Source organism: Bos indicus x Bos taurus, chromosome 1 (assembly GCF_003369695.1).
Source record: "Bos indicus x Bos taurus breed Angus x Brahman F1 hybrid chromosome 1, Bos_hybrid_MaternalHap_v2.0, whole genome shotgun sequence".
Lineage (NCBI taxonomy): Eukaryota > Metazoa > Chordata > Mammalia > Artiodactyla > Bovidae > Bos > Bos indicus x Bos taurus.
This window is the reverse complement of record NC_040076.1, coordinates 66,164,644-66,192,349: the sequence shown is the minus strand read 5'-3', so window position 1 is coordinate 66,192,349 and position 27,706 is coordinate 66,164,644. Positions and strand designations below refer to the sequence as shown.

Here is a 27,706-nt window from a genome sequence, read left to right as displayed (position 1 = left end):
AATTAAATTTTCTTAATTTCTCCTTTATTTTCCAAATTGCCAAAATAAGAAATTACTTTTACAATTATAAAAAAATAATTTTGTTCATGTTTGTCAATTTTAAGTAAAATCTGTGGGAAACCTCCACCATGGTACCATCTCCAATGTACTTTCCTCCTGAATGGATTTCCCAGCTCCAGCAAGATGCCTCTCTAGCAGCTACTCTATCAAAGATGCCTTCCTCAGTGACCAGTAGCAATTTCCAATGTCCTTACATCTAGAAGGCCTGAATCACTTTACTTTTCTCTATCTCAGCTTTTAAATTTCTCCAGTCATCTCAGTCAGATTCACTCTACCACTTTTACTTTATTCATCCTCTCAGTTTCACCAAACTTCCCCAAATAGTATGCTTTACCTACCACAGTCTTCTTATTGTTGATAGAAAAAATAGTTACGAGAAAGAATTCTAATCCTGTGAGACATGTCTGCAGATAAAGAGGTATCTAGACAAGTGGAAGTTTATGGACAGGAAGTAGACTGCTCTTGAAACTAAGAATGATCCTAAAAAGGGGCTGAAATTCTCAGGAATTCTGGTCTAAAAGTGACAATGGAGTGATAAAAAGAGACCTTGACAGGGTTACCCTTAAATTTCAAGACCACTTAACTACAGAAGGTAAATAGGGACCTTGAGTTTCTTTACCATCTCCTCCCATGAGCGGACACTGTTGCCTCTTACTTCACAAACAAAATGGAAGGCTTCAAATGTAAACTCCTCAGCTTCTTGCCACCACATCTATGAGTTTCTGTAAGCACATCTATTCTTTCCTCTCAGTTAGGTGAAGGTGATGTTCTTCCTCCTGTGTAAAGGTAGTTGTGCCATATGTGCTTTTATACTGCTTACGCTGTCTCATCTTACATCTTCAGCATCTTTCTTCACTGGAGTGTTTCTAATAATATTCAAGCATTCTCAACATCCTCTCCTGACTTCATGTCACTTTCAGTTATAAATACTTACCATCTTCCCTTTCATCCCTCTATTCACTTCCCAATCTGCTTTAATTAGTCTTGAATCTCCACCAATCTATCATAACTGATATCATCAAATCAATGATCTTTGTGTCCCTATATTTAATAGACATTAAAGCTGGGAAAGCATTATCTTGCTTTCCCAGTCAGTAACATTTGTTATTCTGAATGATTCCCTTCTTGAAATCTTGTTATCCAAGGCAAAACTACTATCATTTTGGCCATTTTTTTCCAGTATTATTTATGGGTTTTTCCTCTTTGCTTATCTTTTTTTTTTATTAACCCTTTACCTAGTTCAAACACAAAATTTCACTCAACACATTTTTGTTGTAAAGGAAATACAACAACTTATAAGTAAAGGCTGACTTGTATAAAGGTATGCTTAATACTGAATAATCTCATTTAATATGAATAATATAAACATATAAAGACTTGACAATCTATATACTGGAGAAAATAATCAATATTAAATTTTCACTACATTAAGACTCATTCACATACAAATTTGAAACATTATTCCAAAGATTTATGTCAGAGGTTGTCCCCTAGACATTTGATTCTGGCATTATTGAAATCACAGTGGTTCTTAACAGTTTTTTCCCTACCTGGACAGCCCTTCCCCAACTGTTCTTTAGTGAATCTTTATTTGAATAGTTACTCATACCTTTGCTGTACCTCCTTTTAGATATGTTTATTTCTGCATTTATCAAGTGAAGAAAATTTAATTGTTCACTTTTCTGTATCTTTACCAGGACGACAAAATTTCTTGTGAAACAATTACTATGACCTGTTTATAGTGCCTAGCTCATTTGCTTGTCTTTTAAATACCTGGGTTCCTCAGGGTTCTATCCTTACTGTCTCAGTTCAGTTCAGTTCAGTCACTCAGTCGTGTCCGACTCTTTGGGACCCCATGAATCACAGCACGCCAGGCCTCCCTGTCCATCACCAACTCCTGGAGTTCACTCAGACTCACATCCATTGAGTCAGTGATGCCATCCAGCCATCTCATCCTCTGTCGTCCCCTTCTCCCCCTGCCCCCAATCCTTCCCAGCATCAGAGTCTTTTCCATAGAGTCAACTCTTCACATGAGGTGGCCAAAGTACTGGAGTTTCAGCTTTAGCATCATTCCTTCCAAAGAAATCCCAGGGCTGATCTCCTTCAGAATGGCCTGGTTGGATCTCCTTGCAGTCCAAGGGACTCTCAAGAGTCTTCTCCAACACCACAGTTCAAAAGCATCAATTCTTCGGCACTCAGCTTTCTTCACAGTCCAACTCTCACATCCATACATGACCGCTGGAAAAACCATAGCCTTGACTAGACGGACCTTTGTTGGCAAAGTAATGTCTCTGCTTTTGAATATGCTATCTAGGTTGGTCATAACTTTTCTTCCAAGGAGTAAGCGTCTTTTAATTTCATGGCTGCAGTCACCATCTGTAGTGATTTTGGAGCCCAGAAAAATAAAGTCTGACACTGTTTCCACTGTTTCCCCATCTATTTCCCATGAAGTGATGGGACCGGATGCCATGATCTTAGTTTTCTGAATGTTGAGCTTTAAGCCAACTTTTTCACTCTCCACTTTCACTTTCATCAAGAGGCTTTTTAGTTCCTCTTCACTTTCTGTCATAAGGGTGGTGTCATCTGCATACCTGAGGTTATAGATATTTGTCCTGGCAATCTTGATTCCAGCTTGTGCTTCTTCCAGCCCAGCGTTTCTCATGATGTACTCTGCATAGAAGTTAAATAAGCAGAGTGACAATATACAGCCTTGACGTACTCCTTTTCCTATTTGGAACCAGTCTGTTGTTCCCTGTCTAGTTCTAACTGTTGCTTCCTGATCTGCATACAGATTTCTCAAGAGGCAGGTCAGGTGGTCTGGTATTCCCATCTCTTTCAGAATTTTCAGTTTATTGTGATCCACACAGTCAAAGGCTTTTGCATAGTCAACAAAGCAGAAATAAATGTTTTTCTGGAACTCTCTTGCTTTTTCGATGATCCAGCGGATGTTGGCAATTTGATCTCTGGTTCCTCTGCCTTTTCTAAAACCAGCATGAACATCTGGAAGTTCATGGTTCATGTATGGCTGAAGCCTGGCTTGGAGAATTTTGAGCATTACTTTACTAGCGTGTGAGATGAGTGCAGTTGTATGGTAGTTTGAGGATTCTTTGGCATTGCCTTTCTTTGGGACTGGAATGAAAACTGACCTTTTCCAGTCCTGTGGCCACTGCTGAGTTTTCCAAATTTGCTGGCACATTGAATGCAGCACTTTCACAGTATCATCTTTTAGGATTTGAAATAGCTCAACTGGAATTCCATCACCTCCACTAGCTTTGTTCATAGTGATGCTTTCTAAGGCCCACTTGACTTCACATTCCAGGATGTCTGGCTCTAGGTGAGTGATCACATCATCATGATTATCTGGGTTGTGAAGATCTTTTTTGTACAGTTCTTCTGTATATTCTTGCCACCTCTTCTTAATATCTTCTGCTTCTGTTAGGTCCATACCATTTCTGTCCTTTATCGAGCCCATCTTTGCATGAAATGTTCTTTTGGTATCTCTAATTTTCTTGAAGAGATCTCTAGTCTTTCCCAGCCTATTGTTTTCCCCTATTTGTTTGCACTGGTCACTGAGGAAGGCTTTCTTATCTCTCCTTGCTATTCTTTGGAACTCTGTATTAAAATGGGTATATCTTTCTTTTTCTTCTTTGTTTTTTGCTTCGCTTCTTTTCACAGCTATTTGTAAGGCCTCCCCAGACAGCCATTTTGCTTTTTTGCATTTTTTTCCCTTGGGGATAGTCTTGCTCCCTGTCTCCTGTACAATGTCACAAACCTCCGTCCATAGTTCTTCAGGCACTCTGTCTATCAGATCTAGTTCCTTAAGTATTTCTCACTTCTACTGTATAATTGTTAGGGATTTGATTTAGGTCATACCTGAATGGTTTAGTGGTTTTCCCTACTTTCCTCCATTTAAGTCTGAATTTGGCAATAAGGAGTTCGTGATCTGAAACATAGTCAGCTCCCGGTCTTGTTTTTGCTGACTGTATAGAGTTTCTCCATCTTTGGCTGCAAAGAATATAATCAGTCTGATTTCAGTGTTGACCATCTGGTGATGCCCAGATTAATTGTGATTAATTGCTGTTAATTCTTTAGGTCTTATCTTCCATTTCATTTCTTTAGGCCAAGCTTTTCTGAGCCTCAAAGCCTTAAATATCCCTCCTATTTATTCCTATGGCTTCCTCTGTATTTCCCCAGTTGTGACAGTGATCATACTATACTGAAAATTCCTGTTTACATGTCTGTTTCCCTTCTCCTGCTAGACCGCATATATTCTTTGAAAGCCTGAATGCTGTAGCTATCTAATTCACCAACGTGATGCTGATAACTAGAACAAAATCTAACACATAAAGGCTCATTAAATAAATGTTTGTTGAATGAATTAATGAGTGAAAAAATCTAATGAATAAATTATAGTGAAATGTCAGAGAACTGAATTATTAGTACCCAGAAAACTGAAGTAGTTGACTAACAATGACAGCTAATACCTGTTTGAGTGAGTGAAGTCGCTCAGTCATGTCTAACTCTTTGTGACCCCATGGACTATAGCCTGCCAGGCTCCTCCCTCCATGGCAAGAATACTGGAGTCGTTTGCCATTTCCTTCTCCAGGGGTTCTTCCTCACCCAGGGACTGAACCCAGGTCTCCTGCATTGCAGGCAGACTCCTTACCATCTGAGCCAACAAGTACTTGTTTAATATTTCATAATTTATAGAACATTTCCATTATAATATTTCTTTTGATCTTCATAATTACTCTGACATGTAAATAATATTATTGTGCAATGATTCAAAGAAAAGGGCATAGTACTAATCAGAGGAAAACTAATCAGAGGAAGATAATTTGGCTTTGAATAGAGAAGCAAACAGAGACTGTATTATCACAGGGCTCCTAGAATAATGCATAAATTTCTTGGAATTGAAATTTCAATCTGAGTAATACTATTAGCCCCATCCCTTGGTTGAAAATAATCAGATGGAACATTGAGCTTTTGGGCTCTTTATCCTCTAATGAGCTTTTTATGTGTTTGGACTGGATATCCTCCAGGGGGGATGTCACCCAAAGGCTCAGTGTGAGAACAAGTCTCCAGGTCAATAATTAGAAACAATCATGTCCAAGTTTTCCCTTAGACTGTGTAAACTAAGCAACACACACATTCCTCTTCCTCTTCCATTGCTGGATTCTTGGTGGTAAAGAGAATAAATGCCATTTGATCTATGTAGCATCAGTTTCCCCCTATTTATACAACTCCTATTTATTTATTTGTTTTTAATTTGAGTATAGTTGCTTTACAGCGTTGTGTTAGTTTCTGCTGTACAACAATGTGATGCAGCTAAATGAATACATATATCCCCTCCTTCATGAGCCTCCCTCTCACCACTCCCACCCATTTAGGTCATCCCAGAGGGCTGAGTTGTGCTGCCTACGCTATATAGCAGCTTCCCACTAGCTATCTATTTTACACATGGTAGTGTCTATACATATGTCAATACTACTCTCTGAATTTGTCCCACTCTCTCCTTCCTCCTCTGTGTCCACAAGTCCATTTTCTATGTCTGTGTCTCTATTCCTGCCTTGCAAAGAGGTTCATCAGTACCATTTTTTCCCTATATTCCATATATATGTTATATATATGCATTAATATACAACATTTACTTTTCTCTTTCTGACTTACTACATGCTTTATGACACACTCTAGGTTCATCCACATCACTACAAATAATTCAGTTTTGTTCCTTTTTATGGCTGAGTAATATTCCATTGTATATATGTATCTTATCTTCTTTATCCATTCATCTGTCAATGACATTTAGGTTGCTTCATGTCCAGGCTATTGTAAATAGTTCTGGAATGAACACTGGGGTACATGTGTGTTTTTGAATTGTGGTTTTCTCAGGGTATGTGCCTAGTAGTGGGATTGCTGTGTCCTGTGGTAGTTTTAGTTTCTCAAGGAAACTCCATACTGTTTCCCTCATGGCTGTATCAGTTTCTATTCCCACCAACAGTGTGAAAGGGTTCCCTTTTTTCACACCCCCTCAAGCATTTATTGTTTATAGATTTTTTGTTGATGGCCATTTTGATAGGTTTCCCCTACTTATCCAACTACTCTTATTCTCTTTGCTCAAAGGAAACTTCTTGGGAGCATTGCAGAGCAGGGCAGAAACAGCTAAATCCAGAAACTTTAAAAGGCCCAAAGAATTTAAAACACCTTCTAATTACTAGATAAATAGTTATCAGATAAAATAAGCTGGTTTGAGTGGAAGGATTATTTTCTTTGCTTCACGATATACTGCAGTATAGATGAGTACGTCTCAACCATGCCTACAATTAGAATCACCTAAATACTTAAAAATTTACAGATACCAAGGCCGTATCCTACCGAGATCCTCCTTTAATTGGTCCTACATGGGGCATCCAAGGATCAGTCTTTTTAAAAGATCTTTAGGAAACTTAGTTATGTAACCTTCAGTATTTTTTTTTTTTTTTGAGATTTCTGACTTTATTCAGTTAATTTATCTACAATGTCTAGGTGAAACCCCTAAAATGACATTTACCTAATAATGGCCATCATCAAAAATTCTAATAGGTTAGTGTGAGTACTGAATGCAAAAGTTTGTGAAAAGTGCTTACATCATGCTTTCCATGTGGAAGGCATCAGTGGTTATTAGTTTCCTTCACTGTACTTACCAAGAGCTATCAGCATAAGCAGTCCTGGAACTCCAAAAGCCAGTGCATAGCAGTCCTTCCCAAAACACTGCACATCTCCTACAGGAAAAAATAAAGCCAAATTATTCCTGAATCTTAAGTCTTTGATGTTCTATTCCATAAGCTCAGGTTTTTGAGGTCATAGACATAGCCATCCTCTTTCCTCCCATCACCTAATCTGTAATCCTTCTTTTAGGGTAGACAATTCAAGATTAAAAGAAATACACTCAGATTTTCAAGCCCTTATAAAAGAGGATGGACAGTAAGAAGCCTTGAACAGATTTCTGGCTGGCCAGAATAAAACTTATACAGAGGTCCTCAGAAAAGATCCCAACCTCTCAGCATGGGTGTGACAAATGTAGAAATCAAGCTCCCTGCATTGATAGAGAGGTAGAAGACTGAGAAGTATCTAGTCCGTTCCTCTGCCTGAAAAAATAAATAAAAAGGACAAATCATCAGTTCAATGTGCCTACTCAGTCCCTCCCCACCTCATGTTCAGACTAAGTGAGAGGTACATACACTGATTCAGATATTGCCTCCATGGTTTGTGACTATCATATTAGATATTTTAATTAGATATCTTGCTGACCCCAGACAAATATTTCTCTATCTTTCAAACACTAGTATAAGCAAGCATCTTTAATATTTTTTATCACTTTATCTTGGCAAAAATGGTTATCTTTTATGAAAGTGAGTGCAAGCGTTAGTAGCTCAGTTGTGTCTGACACTTTGCGACTCCATGGACTACATATAGCCCACCAGGCTTCTCTCTCCATGGAATTCTCCAGGCAAGAATACTGGAGTGGATTGCCATTTCCTTCTCTAGGGGATCTTCCCAACCCAGAGATCAAACCTGGATCTCCTGCATTCCAGGCAGATTCTTTGCCATCTGAGCCACCAGGGAAGTCCTATCTTGTATACTACATCTATGCTTTGTGTTAAGTAAGTAAGTAAGTAAAGTCGCTCAGTCGGGTCTGACTCTTTGTAATCCCATGGACTGTAGCCCACCAGGCTCCTCCGTTCATGGGATTCTCCAGGCAACAATACTGGAGTGGGTTGCCATTTCCTTCTCCAGGGGATCTTCCCGACCCTGGAATCGAACCCAGGTCTCCCACATTGCCGGCAGACGCTTTAATCTCTGAGCCACCAGGGATGAATTGTGTTATATATGTATTTTTGCATTAAATGTCTGTTTCTTTCAGTAGGTTGAGAGTTCTAAGAGGCCAGAAATTGTATCTTACTATTTTCTGTAATCTCAACTATCATTACTATTATAGCACCTGATTTATATTACAGACTCAGTTCAGTTCAGTCACTCAATTGTGTCTGACTCTTTGTGACCCCATGGACTGCAGCACATCAAGCCTCCCTGTCCAACACGAACTCCCAGAGTTACAGACTCAGTAAATATTTTTTAATGGAATTAAGTGAATGAATAACTGAGATAAAAATTAAATAGATTTTGTGGAATGTGTGGTAGGAATAGGACTAGAACATGATTCTAGTAAACTGTTGATCAAACAGGATAATTTTCCTAATGCTTCCCTAATGCTTATGGGAAGTCTGCCAGAGAGTAGAAAAGGAAGTCTGTGGGCTTGAAAGTGACTGGTGGAAACTTGAATGTGGGTTTGTCATATTTCTGGAATATCTTTGTGGAGAGCTTACAAAATTAAGTAACTTTCAAATAAAGTTGTTGACACTTTATTTATTATGCACATCTGTGCTTCATTCTGACTTCCCATATCTCTTTCTGACACATCAGCACAATCTCCATTTTCTATATATGGTGTATTTTGCTTCCTCTTCTGGTCCCCACTTAAATCCGTTCTACTCACCCATGTGTATAGTTCATTATGCATAGAATTCCACTTGCCAGAGGCTGGTTATTTCTCCAGGTTAGCAAGCAGTTATATTCTATGGACCCTCGGGCAGATGAAGAATATAAAATAACTCAAATGTTCTGATGGGTTAGAGGAAAGAAGGAGGACAAATCACAGAGAAAGAACAGAAAAACAGATACATGATAAATAGCTATAGAAGAGGAAATAATACATAAACAGAATCAAAAAGGAAAACTGAGAGGTAAAAAGAAGTTAGAAATGTTGTCTGATCCAAGAATAGACTACTTCCCTTTCCTGGTTGTCACTGCTTCCTTAACAGACCCATTTTTACATTTATTCATACTGATTTTTCCCCACTGACAATGGAAAGTATTTAGGAAAAGAAGAAATGATTATCCAGACATGTTAATCTAGAGAAACTCATTCTGTTTTATCCCAAATGGTCATTTTCCCCTTTCATAGAATCCTGAAGCTAGAGATGCTTAAATCATCTCCACACTACTCACCACCTCCCATTCCCAAAGTGATGACCATGTATCTTCTAAAATACCTCAAGTGAGAGCAAACTCACTACTTTTAGCTATTTGAAGTTTTTCTTTCCATCAAGCAAACAGCTGATTTATATAGCTTTCTTTTATTGATCTTTGGATTAATTACTGACATCCTTCCAATATCTATAGACAGTTGTAATATTCTCTTTAATCTTCTCTTATCCAGGCTAAATATCTCCTTTTCCCTCAACCTTTCCTCATAAGATACACCTTTTAGTCCACTTGCCACCTTGGTCACTTTCCTTTGAAATGTTTCCGTTTTTCTCTCTATTAATGACCAGTACCCAGCACTGAACACAACTCTTCAGATATGATCTGATAGTGAATTACTTCATTCTTGGCAAATGGCTACCTGTTATTTAATGCCTGCTCTACTTTTTTTAAAACATAGAAATGACAGGACTCTTACATGTTTTTCTTCAAACTGGTCTCCACCAAAAGCTGCCACACAGGGTTTGATACCTCCTGTTCCCAAAGCTATTAGACTCAGGCCGACCATTGACAGGACTCTGAAATGGAAAGGTGAGAGTACTAATCATACTGATACTAAATACAACTGTAGAAATGGAATATAGAGCTATAAGAGAAAAAATGTGTGTACAAGGGCACGACCTCCCTCACATTTCTATACTAGGAGAGACTCGGGAGCATTTACAACCTTCATAATCCTTGACTTTCTGCCAGAAAGTATCATTACACGGGAAGATTTTGTCCCTGATACTTTCATTTATGTCATGTATGCAACATATAGAAGCAGATACTCAAAGAACTCCAGAGTTAAGGCACTGGTTCTCAGTTTCATTATAGTCAAAGGGACACTTCAATAAAAGTCCTTGTGAACTTTTATCCCACATATCCTTAGTAACTACAAAATAAAAATTTAAGTTAGTCATAACTAATAGGAGATATGTCAGTGATTTCTGATGGGACAAAAATAATAAGGTATCTAACATCCTAAATCTCAAACAAAATTCTTGACTCATTGGAAAATACACATATAAACATATGATAAACAAGAATATATATTATCTGCTTCTTGGACAAGACTAATTCTCTCTACTAACTGAACCAACAGAAATCAGAACCTATCAAGAGTTTGGCATCATAAGCATCAATAGCTTAATAAAGAGGAACAGAGCAACTGGAATACATGGACTACACAGAAACAGAAATAACCTGAGCTTTGAATGTGAATTCTACACTATATTATAAGGAAATATCACAGGCATATTTTTTTGACTATCTCAAAGAACAAAGTGTGGATGGGTGAATAGGTGAGGGAATATAGAGGACATGAAGGTTTTTGTGTCTTCAAGCATATGAATAGTTTTCATGGAAAGGATACTAACTGGGCATCCTACAAGTCCCCAAATATTTAATAAAAACAAGTGAGCTCAGATAACACAGGAAAGAGTTCAACTGATCAATTTTTTTTCTTAATCAATTTGATAATAAAACAGTATGTTAGAAATAAAGGGACATCTCTGGTAAGAAGATAAACATCTGTAATGAATGCATGAGACATTTACCTGTCCAGTGGAGAAAAAGTGATTCAGTTTTTATTCCATGATTTTACTCACATGTGTAAATTTTGTCCCCCCAGTATTGGTAAGGCACTCATAGACTTGATCACATGGCCAAGCACATATACCAAGGAGAGATAGATGATTGTCCTGTTGAAAGAGTTAAATCAATCAGTCTACAAACAGAATTCAGATATTTGAGTAATATAGACTCAGAATTTATACTGTTCTCAGTGCCAGGATAAATGAAGCAGGAGGAGGAAGAGTTGGAGGAGAAAAGAATTATCTGAGAAATGCAAACAGATTTTCCCTCAGAGATTTTTAATATTAATTACTAAGTTCAAGGCTACAAGAAATCATGCAGTAAAGATACTTTTTAGCTTTATTCAACCTAACATTTTCCCAAACTTATTTAACTATGAGAGCTTTATATTCCTACATACCATTCACCAGATCCTATGCAATCAATTTTCAACAAAATGGACTCTGAGAAATGCTAATTTAGACAATTCCAGAGATGACAACTCCACAGAAAATATCTGAGTGATGGATACCTGAGATCCATCTCTGGTCCAAGAGGATGATGTTATAGGGGACAAGTATAACATTATCCCCAAACATCTCTTGGTACTATTTTCAGAGACTTAAAATATATTGAAATGAATAGACCGTTAGTCTAACTCATGAAAATATTTATTGTATTCTTAAGAAAGAAACTATAGAAAGAAGTCAGAAAAGAGAAAGAGATGGTAAAAGAGCTGCAAAGAGGGACTTATAAGAAGATACTAAAAAGGTTGAAATGACTCAATCTGGAGGAGAGATGGATAGTATATCAAATTACTATTAATACATTGAATTTTACATTTTGTTGTCAACTATCTCTGTCATCTGAGATCAGAACAAGAATTGGTCTTAAACTTCAGAATGGTAGGTTAAAATTAGATACAAGAAAAAACCCCTCCTGATGGAAAAGGGGATAAAAATATTGGAAACATTGATTATGAAGAGACAAAACCTTTCTGTATTGTCAGTCTGACAGAGATTCTTATTTGTCATGGATGACACAAGTATATTCTTGCTTGGAAGCAAGAGGCTAGAAGTGATAGTCTCTGCGCAATTATTCGATGAAACTTCTTGGAACATGACATCCTATTGTCCTTACTTGAATTTTCCCAACCATGAGTCAGCAATGACTGCTCCCAAGATGGGAGTGAAATAACAGAGGCTGCTGAAGGCGTGGTACACAGACGTGGAAGTGTCTTCACTCCAGTGCAGGTAATACAGGAAATACAGGGTCAGCACAGCTAAGCAAAAAAAAAAAAGAGAGAGAGAGAGAGCCAAAACAAAATAGATACATTAAAATATTTATGGAGGAAAAGAACATTTGATAAGATCTTTGAAGGTGATCTTGACCTTTAACAGTCCAATCTGTGAAGCAACTGAGGAGTGACTGTTGGGCAGTAGAAGGGCCCTTGGGAGTTGTGGTTGTAAAAGGGGCTGTGTTTAGTCTACAAACACAATACTGCCTTCCGTCTTTGTGCATATATCACCATTTAGGTCAATCTGAAAGATAAAATGGGGCTTCTAATATCCCTTCCTTCTCCTTCCCCCCAAAATTGGACATGACTTAGTGACTAAACCACCACTCTCTTTCCCAGCAACAGTGTAATCCATAGACCTGAAGGACAGAAATAAAGAATGGAATGCCCTTGATGAGTTTTTCCACTTATATTCTCATAGGCTTTATTCTGGTTTCCAATACTCCTTTCTGGTTTTGGTCTTTATGAGTTAGTAGGTGAAATCCCATCAGGCATTTGTGGGGACATCTTCACCAAAGGAAAGGACAAACTGGATGAAGGCAGAAAGAATAGACAAGGGAAATAAGTGCATATAAGATAGGTTGTTACAAACATAGGGTAAGAGTGTGTGGAGAAAGTAGGACTTGGGGACACAAAATTACCTTTCATGCCATAATAGGAAAAGCGCTCACAGAATTCGTTCACCACAATGAAGACAATACTCAGTGGATAGTTGGAGCCACAGATTTTCTAGGAAACAAAGAGACACTGGTTCAAGCATGAACAATATTTCCCTGCTTAGACCATTATACTGTTTCACAACAGAAAAAACCATTTAAGTCACCATGATAGGTCATGCAAAGCAATGGTCCCTACTCTTCATGAAACAGTATCCTACTAAAAGTGCTTGCATTGCTGATTTAGCTGTCAGAGAAACCATTCTGAATATTCCTTTGTCCATCATTCATTTAATATGGAACTGCTAAGGCATTTCTTGATACTAGACACCAGGACTTGTTCATCTTTCCACAAGCACTAAATGGAAAGCCTGGGGCACTGGGCAAGAGAATAATCATCCTTATTTCTAGGACTATAACAAAGAGTTGGCCTCTAGAGCATGTGATATCCAGGTAGTTACACTCAGATGTCAGTACCCTGCTTAGCTCCACTGTATAGATTAATCTTTCCATCTCCACTTGCGCATTCATTGTGCTGGGAAGAACCTTAGCAATATGAAGACTTCCTGCCAGGCACAGAACCCAGTACATATTCCTAAAGGTAAGATGATTGGTTCCCTTACCCTTGGGCAGAGAATTCCTAAATCCTGTCAAATCAAATGTCCATTCTTTCTATGAATTAGAGATTCTGTAACATTTTCACACTAATCCTTTTGGGCATTAAAAGTGAAGTCGCTCAGTCGTGTCCGACTCTGCGACCCCATGGACTGTAGCATACCAGACTCCTCTGTCCATGGGATTTTCCAGTCAATAGTACTGGAGTGGATTACCATTTCCTTCTCCAGGGGATCTTCCCGACCCAGGGATCGAACCTGGGTCTCCCACATTGTAGACAGACACTTTACCGTCTGAGCCACCAAAAGGACTATGCTATTCAATGCACTGTATCAGTCAGAATAAAAGGAATATCATGTTTTATTTCAAATCCCTACCCATTATGATAGTCCAACCAACATGAGAGATGGAGGTATGTGTCCTTGGTTCAACTGAATCTTGTCATGAGATTTTCTTTTAGTTGCTTTTTCAAATACACAAGATGTATGTATCTATATATATGTATAAGTAATGTATAAGATGTATATGTACATACATCTTTGTAAGCAGCCTTAAATTCTTTGGGACCAGAAGATATATGACTAACTAAATGAATGATAAATTAATAAATTAATGTACTCATTCTTTTATCCATATGGATATATAAACAGCCCTCCAAAATATGAATATATATTAATATATAATAAAAAGTTGCTTGAAAGACATAATGAATAGTCTTTTTATTTTTCCAGTTCACAGCTTAAGAATCATGCAAGCTGAAGTTTACTTAACATGCTTCTACTAGCTATGTAACACTGTCACTAGCGGTACTCAGATACTGATCCAGTCATTGTCACTACACCTGCCTTTCTATTTTAGTTTTATTATTCAAAAAACTACCATATCTAGGATACTGCTTAATACTACTTCTTTGCTTGTAGTGAGAACTCAGTAATACTTGCTGTAGGCTCTCTTCTTATAGGATTTTGATATGCGGATTAAATCCCAAGTGTATAAAGTAAAACATTATTGTTACTTCCTTGCTTCTCTGTCCTTTTGCCTATTGTAAACTGGAACACAGTAAGAGAGGCCAGATCTATTCTAAAACTTCTCTTGGTATCCAGCATAGACTCTGTGTATAGGGGAAATTAAGGGCTGAGTTTTGGAGTTTTTTTTTGGTAAAGAAAGAACAATCATGTACAGTTCTCTAGAAAGAGTACTTGCCAAGTTTTCATGGATATGCAAATTGTTTTTTCTTAGAAACTCAGAATATACAATGAAACAACAGCCAAGTCCTGGATACCCACTGAAGAACTCTGACCACCTCCTGCTGCCGCTTCCTCTCCTAAGTTAAAGAAACTCCTGTTTAGATCTGGTTTACAGGTTCAGTCTAACTCCAAGAGAGAAAAGTTTTTAATATCTAATACAGCTCAACCTGACGCTGCAGGGATCAAGGAGGAGAACCAACAGACTACATCTCTTCCTGTCAGAGGCAGAGATGAATCCCAGGACTCACCGGAGATAGTTTCTTTGGAAAGTTGGAGGATTGAGGTGGTACCTCTTCAGTGGAGACAGGTAAAAAACGAGTGTCCTTGGATTCATTTTTCTGGAAGGGATTCATGGTTGGCTCCTCACTCTCTCTCTCTTCAAGCATTTGGCTTTGGTAGGCAGTTGGGACAGCTGCCAGCTACTGTGAAAAAGGAGGACTAGGCTTAACCCTGTGTCCAGTGAGTGTCCCACTTCAGAAGCTGCCTGCAAAGCAAAAAGCTGTAGAAGAAAGGATTGGGTCTCAAAGGCTAATTTAAAAGAATTTTTACATAAAAGGTAGAGGTCAGGAAAGTGAGACTAACAAATCATGGAATGAGACAATATAATGCTGGAGAATTGCAAATAAGGGAAATAGTTAAGAATACAATGCCTGAAGCATAGCCTGGAGCATAGATTTCTAAAATCGATTTCAGGGTGATAAGAGCTGCCATTTACTGCACAGCTACTGTGGGTTTTTCCAGTAGTCATGTATGGATGTGAGATTTGGACTATAAAGAAAGCTGAGCGCCTAAGAATTGATGTTTTTAAACTGTGGTGTTGGAGAAGACTCTTGAGAGTCCCTTGGACAGCAAGGAGATCCAACCAGTCCATTTCTAAAGGAAATCAGTCCTGAATATTCATTGAAGCTGAAAATCCAATATTTTGGCCACCTGATGTGAAGAACCGACTCATTGGAAAAGACTCTGATGCTGGGAAAGATTGAAGGCGGGGGAAGAAGGGGACGACAGAGGATGAGATGGTTGTATGGCATCATTGACTCAATGGACATGAGTTTGAGTAAACTCCAGGAGTTGGTGATGGACAGGGAGGCCTGGCGTGCTGCAGTCCATGGCGTCACAAAGAGTCAGACATGACTGAGCGACTGAACTGAACTGTGGGGAAGGTTTATACACACACACACATTATATCTACATATTCTAATTCTAACTATCCTCATTTTACAGGAAATAATGTCTCAAGAGGTTGTGTAATTAGTCCAAAGTCAGGTGGCCAGTAAGTAGCAGATCTGGAATTTTCACTATGCCATTACAGATAGATTAGTACCAGTAATGCTTAAGGTCATTACTTAAGAATGACATCAATGGAGATAGAAACAGAAGAACATAGACGAATTGCACTGAAGAAGGAAAGTTATTTCCAAGCTGAATTTGGACAGACCAAAAAATGTTGAATTTTGGTTTTCAATATTATAAAGTTCAGCTAGAAGGAAAATGGAGACTAAACCAAAAATAAGCCAGGAAACAGGTGAATCCATTATTTTATTTTAGAATAGGATATCCTAAGACTTTATCCATCATCAGAGATGGAAGGAATCCTAAATCTAAAGGAGAACATGTGTTTAGCAAGGTGTATGAATACAAAATCATCACATAGAAATTAATTGTATTTAAATATCAGCAAAAACAGAGAGAAGAGAGAATTTAAAAAATTATACCAGCTAATGGCATAAAAAATACCAAGGAATAAATCTATTCAAAGACATTGATACTAAACACTAAAACATTATTGAAAGAAATTAAAATGTCTAAATAAATGGAGACACATACCATGTTCATGATTTGGAAGGCTCAGTAAAGATGTGAGAAATTCCCAAACCAATCTATGTTTGCAAGACAAAATTCAACAGGTTTGTGAGTGTAGAAAATGATGAGTTGATTTTTAGAATGCATATGGAGATACAAAAAGCCAAGAACAGCAAAGGCAATCTTGAAGAACAATAATGGCAGATTTGCACTACTCAGTAGGAAACCAATTATAAAGCTATAGTAATTATAACAGCGTAATAGCTCAACTGGAATTTTATCACCTCCACTAGCTTTGTTCGTAGTGATGCTTTCTAAGGCCCACTTGACTTCACATTCCAAGATGTCTGGCTCTAGGTGAGTGATCACATCATCATGATTATCTGGGTTGTGAAGATCTTTTTTGTACAGTTCTTCTGTGTATTCTTGCCACCTCTTCTTCATATCTTCTGCTTCTGTTAGGTCCATACCATTTCTGTCCTTTATCGAGCCCATCTTTGCATGAAATATTCCTTTGGTATCTCTGATTTTCTTGAAGAGATCTCTAGTCTTTCCCATTCTGTTGTTTTCCTCTATTTCTTTGCATTGATCGCTGAGGAAGGCTTTCTTATCTCTTCTTGTTATTCTTTGGACTCTGCATTCAGATGCTTATATCTTTCCTTTTCTCCTTTGCTTTTCACTTCTCTTCTTTTCACAGATATTTGTAAGGCCTCCCCAGACAGCCATTTTGCTTTTTTGCATTTCTTTTCTATGAGGATGGTCTTGATCCCTGTCTCCTGTACAATGTCACGAACCTCATTCCATAGATCATCAGGCACTCTATCTATCAGATCTAGGCCCTTAAATCTATTTCTCGCTTCCACTGTATAATCATCAGGGATTTTATTGAGGTCATACCTGAATGGTCTAGTGGTTTTCCGTACTTTCTTCAATTTCAGTCTGAATTTGGCAATAAGGAGTTCATGGTCTGAGCCACAGTCAGCTCCTGGTCTTGTTTTTGCTGACTGTATAGAGCTTCTCCATCTTTGGCTGCAAAGAACATAATGAGTCTGATTTCGGTGTTGACCATCTGGTGATGTTCATGTACAGAGTCTTCTCTTGTGTTGTTGGAAAAGGGTGTTTGTTATGACCAGTGCATTTTCTTGGCAAAACTCTATTAGTCTTTGCCCTGCTTCATTCCATATTCCAAGGCCAAATTTGCCTGTTACTCCAGGTGTTTCTTGACTTCCTACTTTTGCATTCCAGTCCCCTATAATGAAAAGGACATCTTTTTTGGGTGTTAGTTCTAAAAGGTCTTGGAGGTCTTCATAGAACCATTCTACTTCAGCTTCTTCAGCATTACTGGTTGGGGCATAGACTTGGATTACTGTGATATTGAATGGTTTGCCTTGGAAATGAACAGAGATCATTCTGTCGTTTTTGAGATTGCATCCAAGTACTGCATTTTGGAATCTTTTGTTGACTATGATGGCTACTCCATTTCTTCTGAGGGATTCCTGCCCGCAGTAGTAGATATAATGGTCATCTGAGTTAAATTCACCCATTCCAGTCCATTTTAGTTCATTGATTCCTATAATGTCGATATTCACTCTTACCATCTCCTCTTTGACCACTTCCAATTTGCCTTGATTCATGGACCTGACATTCCAGGTTCCTATGCAATATTGCTCTTTACAGCATCGGGCCTTGCTTCTATCACCAGTCACATCCACAGCTGGGTATTCTTTTTGCTTTGGCTCCATCCCTTCATTCTTTCTGGAGTTATTTCTCCACTGATCTCCAGTAGCATATTGGGCACCTACTGACCTGCGGAGTTTCTCTTTCAGTATCCTATCATTTTGCCTTTTCATACTGTTCATGGGGTTCTCAAGGCAAGAGTACTGAAGTGGTTTGCCATTCCCTTCTCCAGTGGACCACATTCTGTTGGATCTCTCCACCATGACCCGCCCATCTTGGGTTGCCCCACGGACATGGCTTAGTTTCATTGAGTTAGACAAGGCTGTGGTCCTAGTGTGATTAGATTGACTAGTTTTCTGTGAGTATGGTTTCAGTGTATCTGCCCTCTGATGCCCTCTTGCAACACCTACCGTCTTACTTGGGTTTCTTTTACCTTGGGCATGGGGTATCTCTTCACGGCTGCTCCAGCAAAGCGCAGCCAATGCTCCTTACCTTGGACGACGGGTATCTCCTCACCGCCGCCCTTCCTGACCTTCAACATGGGATGGCTCCTCTAGGCCCTCCTGTGCCCGCGCAGCCACGGCGTGGGGTTGGTCCTCCCGGCCACCGTCCCTGGCCTTGGGCGGGGGATGGTGGGCCTTAGAAAGCATCACTACGAACAAAGCTAGTGGAGGTGATAGAATTCCAGTTGAGCTATTCCAAATCCTGAAGATGATGCTGTGAAAGTGCTGCACTCAACATGCCAGCAAATTTGGAAAACTCAGCAGTGGCCACAGGACTGGAAAAGGTCAGTTTTCATTCCAATCCCAAAGAAAGGCAATGCCAAAGAATCCTCAAACTACTGCACAATTGCACTCATCTCACACACTAGTAAAGTAATGCTCAAAATTCTCCAAGCCAGGCTTCAGCAATATGTGAACTGTGAACTTCCTGATGTTCAAGCTGGTTTTAGAAAAGGCATAGGAACCAGAGATCAAATTGCCAACATCCACTGGATCATGGAAAAAGCAAGAGAGTTCCAGAAAAACATCTATTTCTGTTTTATTGACTATGTCAAAGCCTTTGACTGTGTGGATCACAATAAACTGTGGAAAATTCTAAAAGAGATGGGAATACCAGACCACCTGATCTGCCTCTTGAGAAATTGTATGCAGGTCAGGAAGCAACAGTTAGAACTGGACATGGAACAACAGACTGGTTCCAAATAGGAAAAGGAGTACATCAAGGCTGTATATTATCACCATGTTTATTTAATTTATATGCAGAGTACATCATGAGAAACGCTGGACTGGAAGAAACACAAGCTGGAATCAAGATTGCCAGGAGAAATATCAATAACCTCAGATATGCAGATGACAGCACCCTTATGGCAGAAAGTGAAGAGGAACTAAAAAGCCTCTTGATGAAGGTGAAAGTGGAGAGTGAAAAAGTTGGCTTAAAGCTCAATATTCAGAAAACGAAGATCATGGCATCCAGTCCCATCACTTCATGGGAAACAGATGGGCAAAAAGTGGAAACAGTGTCAGACTTTATTTTTCTGGGCTCTAAAACCACTGCAGATGGTGACTGCAGCCATGAAATTAAAAGACGCTTACTCCTTGGAAGGAAAGTTATGTCCAACCTAGATAGCATATTCAAAAGCAGAGACATTACTTTGCCAACAAAGGTCTGTCTAGTCAAGGCTATGGTTTTTCCAGTGGTCATGTATGGATGTGAGAGTTGGACTGTGAAGAAGGCTGAGTGCTGAAGAATTGATGCTTTTGAACTGTGGTGTTGGAGAAGACTCTTGAGAGTCCCTTGGACTGCAAGGAGATCCAACCAGTCCATTCTGAAGGAGATCAGCCCTGGGATTTCTTTGGAGGGAATGATGCTGAAGCTGAAACTCCAGTACTTTGGCCACCTCATGGGAAGAGTTGACTCATTGGAAAAGACTCTGATGCTGGGACGGATTGGGAGCAGGAGGAGAAGGGGACGACAGAGGATGAGATGGCTGAATGGCATCACTGACTCGATGGACGTGAGTCTGAGTGAACCCTGGGAGTTGGTGATGGACAGGGAGGCCTGTCGTGCTGTGATTCATGGGGTTGCAAAGAGTCGGACACGACTGAGCGACTGATCTGATCTGATCTCTGATCTGAATTATAACAGAGGGAACTAACACTAAGACAGACAAGGCAACCAATGTAACAGAGCAGAGTGCAGAAAAAGACAATTGAGGCATCACTGAGGACAAGCATGACACTGCAGTGCAGTGCGGAAAGTGACAGTGTTTTCAGTGAAAAAGAACACCATCTGGATACTCATAATATATTTACCCCTTATTTTACATCATGCATAAGACTCAGTTCTATATAGATTATAGATCTAACTGTTAAAATTTAAAAAATAAAGCTTTTAGAGGAAAACATAACAGAACATCCTTATGACTGTATAAGCCAAGGTTTTTTAAATAAAACATTAATGGCAATCATAGAAGAAAAACAACATATATGGAACAGTATTAAAATTAATAACCTTTTTTTCCACTTCAGTCAGTTCAGTCGCTCAGCACACTAGGCCTCCCCGTCCATCACCAACTCCAGGAATTTACTCAAACTCATGTCCATTGAGTTGGTGATGCCATCCTGAGAGAGTCAATTCCCAGGCAGGTTGATAAGAAGTCTGGGGTTCCCCGAGGAGGAGAGGGGGGTCTGGGGTTTTCAGGGAGGAGGAAAGGACAAACTTGTTCTTTTTTTTTTTTTTTTCTCTCTCTACATTCCTTAGTCTTAGTTATGTAAAATGTTTTTTTTTCTTTAAGCCCAGAACTGATGATTACACAACAAACAACTCAGTTTAAACTTTGTACTAAGGATTATATAACAACAATGTATCCTGCTTGAGGACAGTTTCTCCTTCCTGAATACCTTCTGACTGACTAATCTTGATATCTTAGAATGTATATTATGGGAGTGGGTCTAGTAGGATCTTTCTATTGTGAAGTTCTAATCCTGTTATCCTAAAATGTAACTTGTGGGGGTGGGTCTTGTAAAGTTTTCACAAACTGGAGACATTCTTTTGATTTATTGTAATAACTAATTTTAAATGTATATAACTCCCTTGCTAACACTGGCAGGGATGCAGGGGGCCACTCTCCGTCCCCCTTCTGATGTCTATGTCAGAAGCTTTCTCTGTCCCTTTTCTTTAATAAAACTCTGCTACACAAAAGTTTTTGAGTGATCAAGACTGGTCCCTGGTCCCAAAGCTAAATCTTTGGAGATCATGAATCTCCAGAAAAGGCAGAGGAATCAGAGATCAAATTGCCAATATCCTCTGGATCATAGAAAAAGCAAGAGAGTTCCAGAAAAACATCTATTTCTGTTTTATTGACTATGCCAAAGCCTTTGACTGTGTGGATCACAATAAACTGTGGAAAATTCTGAAAGAGATGGGAATACCAGACCACCTGACCCGCTTCTTGAGAAATCTGTATGCAGGTCAGGAAGCAACAGTTAGAACTGGACATGGAACAACAGACTGGTTCCAAATAGGAAAAGGAGTACATCAAGGCTGTATATTATCACCCTGCTTATTTAACTTATATGCAGAGTACTCATGAGAAACACTGGACTGGAAGAAACACAAGCTGGAATCAAGATTGCCAGGAGAAATATCAATAACCTCAGATATGCAGATGACAGCACCCTTATGGCAGAAAGTGAAGAGGAGCTAAAAAGCCTTTTGATGAAAGTGAAAGTGGAGAGTGAAAAAGTTGGCTTAAAGCTCAACATTCAGAAAACGAAGATCATGGCATCCGGTCCCATCACTTCATGGGAAATAGATGGGCAAAAAGTGGAAACAGTGTCAGACTTTATTTTAGGGGGCTCCAGAGTCACTGCAGACGGTGATTGCAGCCATGAAATTAAAAGACGCTTACTCCTTGGAAGGAAAGTTATGACCAACCTAGACAGCATATTCAAAAGCAGAGACATTACTTTGCCAACAAAGGTCTGTCTAGTCAAGGCTTTTTCCAGTGGTCATGTATGGATGTGAGAGTTGGACTGTGAAGAAGGCTGAGCACTGAAGAATTGATGCTTTTGAACTGTGGTGTTGGAGAAGACTCTTGAGAGTCCCTTGGACTGCAAGGAGATCCAACCAGTCCATTCTGAAGGAGATCAGCCCTGGGATTTCTTTGGAGGGAATGATGCTGAAGCTGAAACTCCAGTACTTTGGCCACCTCATGGGAAGAGTTGACTCATTGGAAAAGACTCTGATGCTGGGACGGATTGGGGGCAGGAGGAGAAGGGGACGACAGAGGATGAGATGGCTGAATGGCATCACTGACTCGATGGACGTGAGTCTGAGTGAACCCTGGGAGTTGGTGATGGACAGGGAGGCCTGGCATGCTGCGATTTATGGGGTAGTGAAGAGTCGGACACGACTGAGCGACTGAACTGAACTGAACTGAACTGAACTTGAGAACTTGCTCACGGCTGTCAATATGTGAAGGACCAGCTGCTCCATTCATACTTCTCCTGTGGCTCTGACTTTGCCTCGCCCGTTAGTGCCCACTGCTGCTGCTGCTGCTGCTGCTAAGTCGCTTCAGTCTTGTCCGACTCTGTGCAGTCCCATAGATGGCAGCCCACCCGGCTCTCCCGTCCTTGGGATTCTCCAGGCAAGAATACTGGAGTGGGTTGCCATTTCCTTCTCCAAAGCGTGAACGTGAAGTCTCTCAGTCTTGTCCGACTCCTAGCGATCCCATGGACTGCAGCCTACCAGGCTCCTCCATCCATGGGACCTTCCCGGGAAGAGTACTGGAGTGGCTTGCCATTGCCTTCTCTGTCCAGTCGCCAACTCAGCCTGAACCAGCTGCGCTTGCTGCTGCGAGTGCAGTCACTACGGACTCCGCCTCGCGCCAGCCGAGCGCCGTCCCACTGGGCGCTGATTGGCTTCCTGGAGAAGGGCGCCCCGCCCCTTGGCCGCGAGGCTCCTTGTCCCTGCGCCAACTTCACCGGTTGCGACGCACGTAGCCCCCGGGAGGCCATGCCTCTGAGGTAACGCGCTGGGAGACGAGTTCTTTGGTGGAGCGACGCGAGGCGGGAATAAAGTAGCCTACTTCAAGTGGCGTGGGAAGGAGGAGGCCCCGGGATACCCGGAGGGCAGGACCACAGGCTTCTGGACCAAGCAGCCCGGCTTTTAGGGGCTCTTTGAAGGAGAACCGGCCTTTTTGAGGAGATGAGGTGTGGAAACTGAGGAGGGGGAGGGCCGGAGCGTGGGCGTGAGGCCTGATGTCCGAAGCGTGGTAGCGCCAAAGCCGAGTCTAGAATCCGGAGTAAAGAAGCCCGTGGCCTCAGAGCGCAGTCTATGGACCTGACTGGAGGCGACGCCGTTACCTCAGCAGTTGTTATTTGGATGGGGGGGAGGGATTGAAGTGGGGAAGGGGCTGTTAAGAAAGGTGAGTAAAAAAGGTTCAGAGTCAGGATCTGAAGATGCTTAGAATCAGTTGCAGCTAGATTACGTTGGGTTGCCTGCCTTCATTTCTTTTCTTCACAGACATCCTTGGCGGCATTAAGGACACGGCCTCTTAAAAAAGATTCTGAGTAGATCAAGGTCAGAGCGTGTGGCAGGGTAGTAGCATTAATCATTGAAAAATAATTGTCTTTTTTTCCCCCCCGTCAAAAGTTCATGACTTTAAGGGTAAAGAAGAGAGATGTGCTATAGTAGAGGAGAAACACAAAAGAAAGTTTACAAATGGTTGCTTTAACAGTGGTGGCTTTTAAAGGTGATAGTGTAATCAGAAAACTTCCTTACTTAACTGCTATCTTCGCCAAATTTTTTATTTATTGTTCCAGGCAGGTAGATGAACGTGGCTCCCTCAGCCCATCTGCTTCTCTAAATTCTGCTTTTTTAAAGTATACTTAGATTGTTTCCTGTGGTATTAAGCACTCAGGTTCTGGACCCAGAATCTTTGAAACTTTACCCTCATACTCTACAGTGTGACTTGTACAAACCAAAGTTTAGTATGCTCATCATTAAAATTGGGGGAAAAAATAATAGTACTTATACTTTACAGTTGTTGAGAGATTAAATGAGTTAGTGAAGAAGTGAAAGTTGCTCAGTCGTGTCTGACTCTTTGTGACCCAAAGGACTCTTTTTGAGCCCACCAGGCTCCTCTGTCCATGGAGTTCTCCAGACAAGAATACTGGAGTGGGTAGCCATTCCCTTCTCCAGGGGATCTTCCTGACCCAGAAATCAAACCTGTGTCTCCTGCTTTGCAGGCAGATTCTTTACCCGTTGAGCCACCAGAGAAGCTCAGATGAGTTAGTATAAGAAAGCATTTAAAATAATTTGTGCCATAAATAAAAGCTCTGAAAAGTTATTATTTTTGAGACTTTAGTGTCATGCAACATTAAAAGCCATCTTTGGTGGCTGCTTTCTTTTCTAAATCTTGAATTATTTTATGAGGTAGGAATTATGATTTTGTTTACAGGTAAGAAGACTTGTTCATGGAAGCCTAGTCCTCTGACTCTCTGGTCATTATTCGTATCTATTGGCATTTAACATATATATGCATATTTTATTTTACCTATGTGTATATATGGGTGTGTGTGGACACTTTTATTTCCTAACCAGAATGTGAGTGGGGAATCTGTACTATATAAAATCCTAGACTTTTACATCTAACATAGAGCCCTAGGCATGTTTGGTTACAATGATGATGTTTCAGTGATGTTTTATTATGGTAGCCAGAGAGCAGGAACAGTGTTTTAAGCTGACTTTACTTTAAAAAGGCTTCCAACCTTTTTAAATCTGAGGTTTCCATTTTATAACAAGGAGGAAAGTAGAGCGTCAAGAAATTGAAGTTTTGGAATACCCAAGTTTGTGCATTTAATCATTCTTTCAACCTGTATAAATAATAAGTACATACCACATTCCAAGCACTAGTCTAACCTCTGGGAATATAGCAGCGAACCAAAGAGATAAGAAGGCAGCCACCAGGAATGGTATGAGTTTTGCCCTTGTGAAGCTTACCTTCTAATGTGAATTTTCTCTAAACATATATTTAGATGAACAATATTGTTTTAGCCCAGGAAGAAACAAATTAATAAACTAAATAAAATTAAAAATATATTGAAGTGATATTTCAGGTTGCTTCTCTTGTATCCATTCATGATAAATTACCTCAGGAATTTATGACAGCTATGTGCATTTGTTCTTTTTTCACCAATCTGTAACCATATCTCACTTTATAGCTTCCTATCATATACCATTCAGAAAAATAACTTACATATGCATTGAAGATAAGTTGTAAATAAATGAAGATATAAGTAAAATAAAATCATAAAAAGAGTATAAAAATTTAGGAGATTATATTTTAGCTCTTAGGGTAAGGAGGACCTTTCTAAGCATGACACCAAAGGCAGAAGTCATAGAGGGAAAGATTGTTATGCTTGACTACATAAAAGTCACAAAAGTATGGTAAAACCATAGAGAAGATATTATGGCTTAAACTGAAAACTTGTTAAAATGTATATATATGTACACACATACACGCATCCATGCATCCATCTATGTTGTTCAGTTGCCAAGTCATGTTCAACTCTTCGCAACCCCATCGACCACAGCACATCAGGCCTCCCTAACCCTCATCATTTCCCGGAGTTTGCCCAAGTTCATGTCCATTGAATCAGTGATGCCATCCAATCATCTCATCCTCTATCTCCCTCTGCCCCTTCTGCCTTCACTCTTTCCCAGCGTCAGGGTCTTTTCCACTGAGTCGGCTGTTCACATCAGGTGGCCAGAGTATTGGAGTTTCAGTTTCAGCATCAGTCCTTCCAGTGAGTATTCAGGGTGGATTTCCTTTAGTATTGACTGGTTTGATCTTCTTGCTGTCTAAGGGACTGTCAAGAGTCATGCATATATATATGTACACACACACACACATACATACATATTTTATATGTAAGAATAGAAAAACACCTATGCCAGAATTTTGTAGTTACTTAAAGGTAAATTTTCTTCACCAGTCTCAGAGGCCATGAATTTATGGGTGACATTATCTAATGGGCTTTTAAGAGAAAGTAATAAGTATAGGAGTGGAGCACTATCCTTTGAGGTTGGAGCAATGAAGATTACATGCCCTTTCTTTCAGTGAAACTGGCCAAGGTAGTTTATTGGATTAAAGGGATTCTTTTGATCTAATGTGACACATTTCTTTTTTGATTATAGTTATATTTGTTTGTTCATGTCTATTTAAGCGCCTATCTAACCATACGCTAGAATAATAGGAAGAAAATACTTTCATTATTATGAAGAGTAACTATAGCAATCAACTTTTTGCTGTTGTCGTTACTTTTATATCACAGTATATTCAGAACATGGATAAAATTAATGGCCTTTATACAACTTTCCCCTAAAATTACATAGCTAGTAAAAGAATTATGAATGTAATCTCTTTCTTATTTCCTGTTGTGACACACACTCTCATCTAGAATAATTTTCACCCTACTTTCCAGAAGTAAAGAAGCAGAGAAATTGTCATTTATTTATCAGATAAATACTAATGGAACATTTACTGTGTGTCAGCACTATTTTAGACACTGAGTGTGTAGTGGAGAGCTAAATAACATGGTCTCTCCCCTCATGCAGTCATAGAGTAGAAGCTGAAAATTTTTCTTTATAAACATTCCAACTAATAAATGAAAAGGGTATGATAGAATAGTGCTGTTTTGCAACCTTTAGTAAATTATCCATCACTGTAAACATATCAAAAAGACAGCTAGATATTAAGTACCTTATCATAATGGCTCATCATAACCTCACATATTACATGTATATGCCAAAAATTCAAGCAGGAATCATTTTGACCCTGGATCACCAACTACCAATTTGTAGAAACTCAGAAGAACATTTAACTCCACCCCATGAATGAAGTTAGCAAAGCTAGACTATGGGACGTTCATAGGACAATTGACATAGTTTCATCAACCAATAAATCGCGAAGGGGAGAAAAGGTAGAGTAGAAACCCATAGATGAAAAGAAATTTAAAAGGTAACCAATTATAATTTGTGGCTTTTATTTGGATCTTGATTCAAATAGTTTTAAAAGTTCAAAAAAATTGGAAATGGGAGCACTAACTGGATGTTTATAAAATCAGGGAATCATGATTATTTAGGTTAGATAGTGGCTATATTTTATTTTTTTTAATCTATAATCTTTTGGGAATATACTTTGAAATATTAGAATCTTAAAAAGTCAAAAGCTTAAAGATGGCGGAGGAGTAGGACGAGGAGAACACTTTCTCCCCCACAAATTCATCAAAAGAGCATTTAAACGTCGAGTAAATTCCACAAAACAACTTCTGAATGCCGGCAGAGGACATCAGGCACCCAGAAAAGCGACCCAACTCTTTGAAAGGAGGTAGGAAAAAATATAAAAGACAAAAAAAGAGACAAAAGAGGGAGGGACGGAGTTCCGTTCCCGGAAGGGAGTCTTAAAAAGAGAGAAGGTTCCACACACCAGGAAACCTTCTCACTGCCGAATCTGTGCCGAGCTTTGGAAGCACAGAGGGCAACATAACAGGAAGAAAAAATAAATAAACAATTAAAACTCGAAGATTGGGAGTCCTACGGTAACTCCCCCAGTGGAGAAGCAGCGCAGACGCCTGCATGCGCCATTAGCAAGCGGGGGCTGGGCAGGGAGGCGCAGCGGGGGCTGCATCGCTTAGAGTAAGAAT

General features: G+C 39.6%; 1 protein-coding gene across 1 annotated transcript in view; it reads right to left on the bottom strand.

Annotated features, from left to right (window-relative positions):
* LOC113886584 (solute carrier family 15 member 2-like) overlaps positions 1–27,706 on the bottom strand; it is a 66,641-nt gene that overhangs the window by 20,257 nt on the left and 18,678 nt on the right. Inside the window, 7 exon segments of the mRNA XM_027532965.1 lie at positions 6,744–6,821; positions 7,097–7,187; positions 9,563–9,662; positions 10,734–10,826; positions 11,839–11,980; positions 12,637–12,724; positions 14,762–14,935. Of these exon segments, the coding sequence (XP_027388766.1) occupies positions 6,744–6,821; positions 7,097–7,187; positions 9,563–9,662; positions 10,734–10,826; positions 11,839–11,980; positions 12,637–12,724; positions 14,762–14,899 (730 nt within the window). The 5' untranslated portion in view covers positions 14,900–14,935.